Genomic DNA, 10019 nt, shown 5'->3' on the forward strand with positions numbered 1-10019 from the left:
CAAAAATTAATTTGTTAATTTAAATGTCTCTTATCCAATGAGATATTTCAAAGTTTGAATGAATAGGAAATTTTTCATGGCCTAATCACAAATGGTAAATGAAAAAAAAAATTAATAAAAGTGTTCCACAAAATTATTTAACTATTAATTTTGGTATACCAAAGAAATACTTTCTTAGTAATTATTCTAAATTTATACTTAAGATAATTTGTATTAGATAGTAATATAAAAGAAATGGCAGTTTATCCAAATGTTGGAATAATGGTATTTGCGGGTCTTTGTTGGTCATGTAGTGTCACTGTTAGCAATTTTGGTTGATGATTGTGTTTGAACACGTGCAGTTGCACCTTGCTGTTTCAAGATCCTCCCTAAATTAAAAAAAAATGAAAATGTAATTTTATGTTTGTCATTTTAATTTTGTTAGTTTGAATTTTGTTGTTGCTAAAATTAATATTTGTGTGCACTTTTCATGTATAGATTACTATTAATTTAGTTTATCAACCTAAATATTTACAGTTATTTTTATTTTTGAAATTAATAACAGATTCGGGTTCTAATTAAATTATTGATTTTTATTTTAGTTTTTAAATTTATTCTATAAATTTCACTCTACTGTATAAAAAAAATTAATTGGTGTAGAAAAAAAAAATGGGTTGTTGTGTAATTAGCTAATACGAGTGGCTCTTGATTCTTAAGACGGTACCAATTTCGCTGAAACCATAGAAAAAATCCCTATAATCTGTAATCTGTTGGTGGGTTTGAATGGCGAGCAGCTGGAGAAGAACGTTGGGCAACGCGAGGTCCTTCGTGAGCAATTCGATGGGTGGTCTGAGGGGCGGAAGCAACCTTGCTTCGTGGGTGGTCGCCGGAACCCTAGCCTACTACCTCTGGATCAAACCCTCACAAGACCTCAAACGCCAACAGCAGGTTCTTTTCTCTCTTTACTCTATTGTCTCTCCAAACTTCAATTTGCAAACAGCGCACTCACTGTAGCAGTGGACCCCACAGGAAAAAGCCGCACTTGCCGCCTCCGAAGCCGATCCTTATCGATACGTTGAGACTCGAAAACCCGTCCCCGATCCTCAGGTTTCAGTTTTGCACCAGTCTCTCTTTTCCAATTTCATGTACTCTTCTTCCGCTTTTGTAATGAATTGGGTTTCAATTTCAACAATTCCAGGTAACGGGTTTGATATACGGAAAAAGAAACGAGGACAGAGAAAGCAAATCAGAGGATTAGCATGTGAGTTTGTTGCCTATCATATACTGCTATACAGTCACTACATTCCGCATAGTCAATGAAGCTAGATACATAGATAGATCCCTGTCTTTCCTCTGCATGTAAGTGTGTCAGGGGGCATGGCTTCGTCTTGATTTATTGCTGCACTTGTAATGCTCTGCGCAGGGGTCAAAAATGAAATCAAATTAATAAGGCATATCTTGTGTTTTGATGCATGCTCAATTTCATCTCAGATAAATTATATATACTGGTACTGTTTTTTGTATTGCTGTTTCTGACAACATACTACATGGTGATGCAGTAAATTAGGTTATACATTTAGCAGCAGTGCTCTTTCGGTAAGCTTTTTCTTTGGTGTGTCATGTTATTATTTTTTTAGTGTTGAGAATCAACGTTTGTAATAACCTTCCATGCTTCACGAGACTGGAGGGATGCTATAAAATTGTAATGAATAAGTCCTGCCATTACGCATGAAGCAATGTTGAGGATAGTTTCATGCTTACTGTTATTCTATCAATTGCATTACATCAGTTTTGTGAAACAAATTAGAAAGTTGCTGTAGTCGTTATGTTGCGCAATGAATCTTGTGAGTTTGTGTGTTCAATATCTGGAAGCGCACCAATCACGTTTTGGTACTTTGATAAGTAGAGTATCGTATCCCTAGAGATTTATGTATCAAACAATAACTGCGACAAATTCACTAATCAAACTAAGTGCATTAATAGAAACATGTATCTATAAACAGATTAGTGCAAATAGAACTCTTTGGGGAATTTTATCAAACAGTTGGAATAAAAAAATATTTTCTGGAAGAACGTTGTTGGAGTTAAACATTTGTAGGAACCTGACTCATGTAAAGAAGAATCTCTCGTCCTTATTTCTATCATTTTGCAAATTCAATCATCTCAGTTTTCTCAAAACTTAATTAATGAGTTTGATTCCTAATTTCAGATGTCTAATCCCTTGGAAAACCCAATTATAGAAATCAGCCCTAGAATAGAGGATTTAAGTCCTGAAAATTAGTATTCAACAAGTTGTACTTCATATCTAAACTGTAAACATGATTTGCAACACTTTTATCTTCATAGATGTTTGGTTGATCAAGCCAAATAGAATTGAAAGCATAGAAGTAGAAATAATTGCACTCTATAGAAATTAGGTCACCTATATACAAGGATTACATGATTCAACTCCTGCTACAAAATTGATGAAGAATTTGGACTAAATGTGAGGAGATAATAGTCAGATTCAAATTTTTCTTTGATGGAAAAATGAATCAACTAACCAACTCGCCCATGTGGTTGGCTTTATAACTACACTTTTTGTCACGTCAATTTGTTTTGCTTCAGCAAGATAATTTCTTGCTTATGGATTTCTATCTTAGGTGTGGTGAATTCTGACTTACGCACCATTTTTTTGCTCTCTTCATCTGATTTTGCTTTAGTGATGGAGCTTTTCACTTATGTAACTTAGTTCCTCAACTCTTCTTTAATACAAAAATTTAAACATTCATCAACCATTAATACACAATTCTTTTTATCATTTTATGTGTAATTTGATAGATTCTGTGATCTAAACCATGAGAAATAGTGGATAATTGCTCCCAAAAACTAAGTGTAAGAAGTAATTATACTCTTTGAAATCCACACAACGGACTTAATCACAACCATTCCTATACTTTGCTTTCTGAATTTCGTGCTCGTGACCATCAGTTCTCGGAAATGTTCAGCCAACAACAGTTCTTGGACATGCTCTTCACACAACTTACCTACCATTATATGGTCCTGAAAATGGAGTCTTCACATCACGGAAAACTTGGAAGAGATGTAACTAGAAGAGAAGATGAAGAATAATGCTGCGAAAATATTGGAGAAAATAATGTAATAAATATCTTGTAAATATTGGCATAGGATAGCTAATTGTATATCCAACTTGTTTGGATAAAGGTTTTGCTAGTTCTTGGGTAGAATAAGGAAGGCGTGACATTCGAACACTCCTAGGTTTCTTTACAGAAGAAGTCCCACATCCCACTCTGCCTTGGTTAGCTCACGGTCAAAGGCCTATATAAAGAAACTCAAGTAAGCTTTATAACACAACTGATTTGAAGAAAATACGTGAGTGAGTTTTTCTCTCTCTCTAGAGAGTTTCTAATCCTTTGTTAGTGTCAAGTGACAATTCTTTTAGCTGTGTTCTTTAGCTTATCCAAGGTGGAAGGCCTTGAGGAGATCAAGTTCATCTCCTTTCTTTAACTTCAAGAGGAAGCCACATGTTATGGTGAGATTTAATTTCTTTTTTTGTTTCCATTCTTGTTCTTTCCTTTTTATTTTTTTTCTTGGAGAACAATTTAGAGTAGCCTGGTTCAAGTGCAGACCAAGATTTGACCAAGAACCAAGAAACCAAACTAAATCCTCAAAGAGGCCAAGCAAGAAGACCATTTGGCATTTCCCCACCAAATCACCACTGTAATTGAAGAACCTACACCATTCTTTTCCTCGCACGTTCAGAAAAACCCTACCATGAACCCTACCAAAGAGTCATCAAAGAATCCAATTTCCAACCTACATTGATCGTAGCTTGCACAAATTTTTCTCACCAATTCTTGGCTCTAAGAATCATCAATGACTCTTCCATGTTCTGACCTAAACCTTACATAACTTTTCAGTCATCCTTACCCTTATCCTTACCCTTCCACAGACATACAAACTACAACCTACTCAATCCAAGAACTACCCAAGAAAACACACAAACTAGGTGATTGTTTTTCGTTCTTTCTCATCTTTGTGTCTTGACTTGTGAAGCTACAAGTGTCTAGATCTAATCCTTCATTCACTTGCTGGGATCTCATCATACCACCTCAATTAAAAAACACTTTTTTCAAAATCTCTTAGACATTGGCAATGTAAATGAGCTGATATCTACTTTTGGCTATACACTTTCCAGATACCTCAATCATAATTTTTCTAAAATAAACTTACATTATTAATATTAAACTTATTACAAATTTGAAATTATTTAAAATAGGGTTAAATATGTTTTTAGTCCCTAAACTATTGGCCGTTTCTGGTTTTCGTCCCTCTTTCAAAGTAAGGTACAATTTGGTCCTCATTCTTTTCGAAACGTTCGTTTTAGTCCTTGAAAACTAAACACTGTTTAAAAATTTGGTCCTCGTTTAGCAACAAATGAGGACTAAAACCAAAATTCCGAGGACTAAAACGAACGTTTCGAAAAGAATGAGGACCAAATTGTACCTTACTTTGAAAGAGGGACGAAAACCAGAAACGACCAATAGTTTAGGGACTAAAAACATATTTAACCCTTTAAAATATTATGAACGGTGAAGCATATTACCCTTCTTCCATTGAGAACAAACATCTTTGTGCACAAAACTTTGTTTTTGTCTTGGATGTTAATCAGTGCTTTGTTCTATTGTTGTAGTTTTCAACATCTGTGTTAGTGTCAACTGTTGCCAGATGTGCCTTTGTCTTCTGTAGTTGAGGGTAACTCTCCACCATCGTGGTGGTTACCAAAGCGTATGTTTATTGTTTTAGAAGGTGAATACACGGGTCTTGAATCTCATTTAGATTTTTGTTATGTAGATTATACATGCCAATGTAGTTTCTTGATCCATTGTGTTTGGTGTCATATGCTTCTCAGTTTGCAGCGTTGAAACTTGTCACCTATCACTTTTAGAAAACCTTTTGATATAATATTGTGATCTCAATCTACAAATTGCAAAATAAGCTGTTTGGGTGCCAATATTTGTTTTTCTATGTTTTCACCCTGTTCTTCAAAAGTTCAACTATAAATTGGAAATCTACCAACATTTGATCCCCTTGGTAAAAATTAATTGGAGGTGAAATCCTGCAACAGTTCTTCTATGTTGCTCTCCTCTATGTTGCCCCTTTTGGATGATTAACAATGAGTAAAAAAGTATTTGCTATTTAGAGCCGAATATGCATCATAAAAACTTCGTTACGTCAGTAAGAAAGGATGTATTTATTTGAAAATGTCAACTGGGGGTAATCTGAGCAGGGTCTTGTGAACACTAACAATTTTGTCATCCATGAAGCTATTTAGTACTGTTGGGGTTTTCCATGTTTAAACTTTTTCTCCTTACTTCGTGATGTTTGTCGGCTTAGAGACTATCTTGTTTTGTTGCTCCAGTTTATTGGCTCTGCTCTAATCTTTATTTACTGTTCTCTGGTCACTGGTGTACACTGTTTGCACTTAGTAGTTGACACTACTTCTGTATGACTGAATAGACACTAAAGCTATAGAAATTATGTCGGAATAAATTTGAAATAAATTTGACTTTCTACTTGCTCTTTCTGAGTGTAGTAGCAGGATTGTGATTTTCTTACGCATGAGATTGAACTGAGATAGATTACTGTATGTCATATATTCACTACCAAAATATAATTAAAAAATATAGTTTAAAGATCATTCACTATCAAAATATAGTTAGGATGCTTAGTTACATATAACTGATGAAACAGTAAATGAATGTTGGATTTTTACTTTTTGTCCTTTAAAATAAGAGTGCATGCATTGCACAAAAGTGTGCATTCTCAGCCGGCATTCACAAAATCGCACTTGTTTATAGTGTTGTCATCTGTTTTGTTTATTTATTGACCTGTTGTATAATCTTGAGTTAAGTTAATTTTATTATTGCCTTTTTTAGATTTTATTTGACTTTTATTACTCATTTGGTGAATATGATTAGGTAGGATAAGAAAATAGAATATAATAAGATATGGTATAATAATAAAAACAAGATAAAAATGATCCTATCCATTGTTTTATGCATATAAAATTTCAAACTAAATAAAAGTAGGTTATAATATTAATGATGTTTAGATGACTTTTCATTAAAACTATATATAGTATTCTAAAGGTTGAATTTTATTTTATTTTTAAATTATGAAAATTATAAAAATACAATTTTAACTAAATTATCCAATATTATATTTTTTATGTAAGCTTTTATATTACAAAACTTTTATACAAGATTTTAAAATTATAATTAATATTTTTAAAATATTGAAATACTATCTTGAATATTTTAATAAATAATATAATTTCAATTTGTGTCACAATAATTACCACTATAATTATATATAATATTGTTGAATAAAAAAAGTAGTGATATATGTTATGATATAAATTAATATCAGCAAGGTTTGTCATAAAATTGCAAATGTTTTTGTGAAATTTATATATGATTAAAATATTTTCTTCAAAAGTGTTTGAATAAAAAAAAATTAATATTTAGTTCACCGTTACAATTTAATTATATGTTAAGATTATACATACAAAGAAAATTTACCCTATGCTATTGAGTCTAACTTAATGTTCCTAAGAATAAGACATATTAGAGTGACAATAAAATAAGTGTAAAGATAAAATTCTTATATCATGTTGATACTAAATTACAATAGAATGAATTTTTTTTATATCATATTGTGTTCAGTAAGTGGATCGTAAATAAGTTTCTAAACCTTTTGAAATACTGGTTGTGCATTGAATTTTTAAATAATCTATCTTTACAAACCAGTTATCTATCCTCAAATAAATCAATAGGTATTACATAGTTTTAATTCAACATAAATTTCAGTTGTTAACCATAGAATATTATATATTCAATGTTAATATATTTATTAAATAGTATTATTTATCAGTGAGGTGGATTGTTAGGTCTAGTAGGCTTTTTTAAAAGTCCACAGTCTAGTCCACTCAAACAAAATGACTTTTTAAAAAGCCTATATCTAACCTCTTTTAATAAATAAATTAGATGAAGTCAAGTCTTTAAATTGGTTAAATGATAGGCTTTTGCATTATTGATGTCAAACAAAACACAAAGATCTTACATTGTTTTGTTTCGTTTCTTAGGTGTGTTCACTGCGTCTCATTTCAGATTGAGACAATTATATTGTGGTGAAATTTCTTTTTACCAATAAATAGAAAAAACAAACATATAGAATTATTTCTCAATATACAAATGAAAGAGAATAATAAATAGTTGGTTCTACCTTCCTTTTATGGCATCATCATGAATTTGTGGAATAAAGAGTGGTTGATTTTATTACGGTAATCCCATCAATGATTCAAGGTCTCACCCAAGTGTCTATAAAATAGGGAGAGAATTTTGCAGATTAATTAGAGGAAGTTGAATGATGGAGGTTGGATTTCCCTTTCCTCTTTTTTTAAAAAAATAACTTTTTGAGACCTTTGTTCATATTTTATCCATATAATGTCTTTCTTTTCAGCTAAAAGTAGCCTAATTATTTGTGCTCATCAATGCAAAATCCCTAAGATTTACTCCTTTTTCTTCGTCAACAACCTAATATTTATGGATATACTCTTCTCAACTCAAACATTAAAAAATTATTTGTTTCTTTGGTCAACCTTTTAATAAATCTATTGTTTTGATGGAAACAACTGAAACGAGAGTAAACATTAACTAATATTAAGGTAAATGAATTTTTGTCATATTTAAATGAATTAAACATAACACTTCTTATATGTGTAAGTCTATAAGAGATCATTAAGAGGGTGCAGACATACTTTTTAGTACTTGTAAACTGGAATAGACCAACTAATCATACATGATTATACAAAAGACTTAAATTTTTTCTTATTCTCATAAAAAATTAATTGCGTATTTAATTTCCAGAACTAAGTAATTCTTGTTAACTGTTAATATGTCATGTAATAATAAAGAATAGAAAACAATACATGTTCTTTAGCATAATATTCACACAAAATATTAATAATAAAAATTAACAGAAATTTATTTTAATTTATTTCAAGAAAAGAAACGAAATTTAATTATATAAATAAATTTAAATTAAATAATGTAAGATTTAATTTAAAATTTTATGAGAAATAATGTTAAGGCAAAAGAAAATAATTCTCATACGCAAGCGAAAAGCAAAATTCGGTGACAGTGAAGAAACGCGTGTGGTATGAGCGTGGGGAAAGCAGCTTTCCCACCATTTCATCCTTCAAGACCTTAGTCTCTTTGGCCTTTACGCTTCACACTTTAACAAACCCTAACCATCCATTCACGCGCCTTTCTCCTCGGATTCCACCAACTGGACCAGACAACTCACACAAATCACTATTTCACATGTTCTTCCCCTTCTTGTCGGTGGCCCTGTAATCTTAGTGAACCCATCATCAATTCCAAGGTGTTTCCAAGCTATATCAAACATGTTTCTTTTATGTTCATTAGCATCAGAACATGGCTGATTACAACAACATTGAGGGAAGTGAAGAACTACAGTTAGCTGGTTTTGTTGCTCCGCGGGCTTTGATCGGACCAGCCCTACACCTCCAGGCTCAGAACCCGACCCAACACACCGAGAACGACGGAGATGGGGCCTCCAACACCGCCCGGCGCCCACGTGGACGGCCTCCAGGATCCAAGAACAAGCCCAAGCCACCACCCATCATAGTCACTTGCGACAGTACGAATGCCCTACACTCGCACGTGCTGGAGGTCTCCCTCGGTGCCGAGGTGATGGAGAGTCTCTCCACATATGCGTGCCGCCGAGGGAGAGGAGTTTGTGTGCTCAGTGGCACTGGCACGGTGGCCAATGTTGCACTCCGTCAACCGGCGGGAAGCGTGCTCATGTTCCCCGGACTGTTCGAAATAGTTTCCATAACTGGGACGGTCCTTCCTCCACCGGCACTCCCTGGTTCGGACGGGTTGTCGGTTTATTTGTCTGGGCCGCAGGGACAGGTGGTTGGGGGCATCGTGGTGGCCCCTCTGATAGCTTCGAGTGACGTGGTGTTGGTGGCTGCTTCCTTCGCTAACGCCATGTTGGAAAGGTTGCCCTTGTCCTTGAATCACCACCATGATCACGATGAAGATCCAGCAGCCGTCACCGGAAATGGACTGGTGGGAGATGGAACGAACAACCCCTTCTGGTGGTGGTTGCAGAGTGAGCTATTTGAACCGGGTGGAAGTGGAAGTGTATCATCTCATGCAGCACCAAAAACTTCTCCTTTCTAGTATTCATCTATAATATTTTATGTGCTGCAACTATCAACACTCATCATGTCAACAATCTTATCATCTTTTCTCTTTCTAATGTTAATCAATAAATCTTATGTCCTATCTGCTTTTACCATATAATTTTATTAATGCATGTAACGAAAGAAAGATTCAGGCTGCATATCAATAAATATTAGAACTGATTTCTATCATTCTTTTTTGTTTTCGTGGTTTTTTATGCTTTTTAATTAAAACACGTGGGAGAAACACAGACAAAAAGCCTTTGTTGTCCCATAACGTAACCCTAGTTCCTGCTATTTCTATCTCAACATTGGGAAGGTTGAACTTCAGCCCTTTTTCTTCTCCCAACCCAAAGTTTTCTCACCATACTTTAAGAATAACGCTCTTTTGCAAGGTCCAAATCATCGTGAATGATAGTTTAACATCATAATTTCCGATTTTGATGTGTACTTCTGAGATACACAGAACTTGGAAACAAGTGTCAAGCTATTACCAGAAGATACAAACTTGATATTATAAAAGTTAGGGTAATGTTAAATGGGTAGGATTTTCAACATCAACCATAACATGTATAATATTCTTTTAAATGGTTTTTTTTATGTCCGAATGACTTGACCAGCTTTCTTATAAAGTTTGAGCCAATTTGCAGATCCCAACGTTCATGTCTGCATATTTTAGTGTCACAGTTATCCCTATGAACTTATTCGGTTATTCCGATCACTTCTTAATGAAGACATAAAGTACGAGAGACTTATTATATAC

At 33.7% G+C, this 10019-nt stretch overlaps 2 protein-coding genes across 3 annotated transcripts; both read left to right on the top strand.

Moving 5' to 3' along the window:
* The first annotated feature begins 646 nt into the window (after window positions 1-646).
* LOC148202687 (uncharacterized) lies at window positions 647-1750 on the top strand. 2 transcript variants are annotated; one of them, XM_088108518.1, is made up of 4 exons: window positions 647-927; window positions 1009-1086; window positions 1178-1240; window positions 1539-1750. In XM_088108518.1, exons 1-3 carry the CDS (start codon window positions 763-765, stop codon window positions 1235-1237), a joined length of 303 nt encoding a protein of 100 aa, XP_087964644.1. In that variant the 5' UTR covers window positions 647-762; the 3' UTR covers window positions 1238-1240; window positions 1539-1750. The 2 variants fall into 2 exon arrangements, with proteins under 2 accessions (XP_087964644.1, XP_087964643.1); XM_088108517.1 differs by having other exon boundaries at window positions 648-927; window positions 1178-1750.
* Window positions 1751-8059: 6309 nt separating this feature from the next.
* On the top strand, window positions 8060-9448 carry LOC148202688 (AT-hook motif nuclear-localized protein 29-like). Its single transcript, XM_088110113.1, has one exon. The coding sequence runs from the start codon at window positions 8481-8483 to the stop codon at window positions 9252-9254; it is 774 nt and encodes a 257-aa protein (XP_087966239.1). The 5' UTR covers window positions 8060-8480; the 3' UTR covers window positions 9255-9448.
* The last annotated feature ends 571 nt before the right edge of the window (window positions 9449-10019 follow it).

Source organism: Vigna umbellata, chromosome 3 (assembly GCF_029865625.1).
Source record: "Vigna umbellata cultivar VRB3 chromosome 3, Vumbellata_1.0, whole genome shotgun sequence".
Lineage (NCBI taxonomy): Eukaryota > Viridiplantae > Streptophyta > Magnoliopsida > Fabales > Fabaceae > Vigna > Vigna umbellata.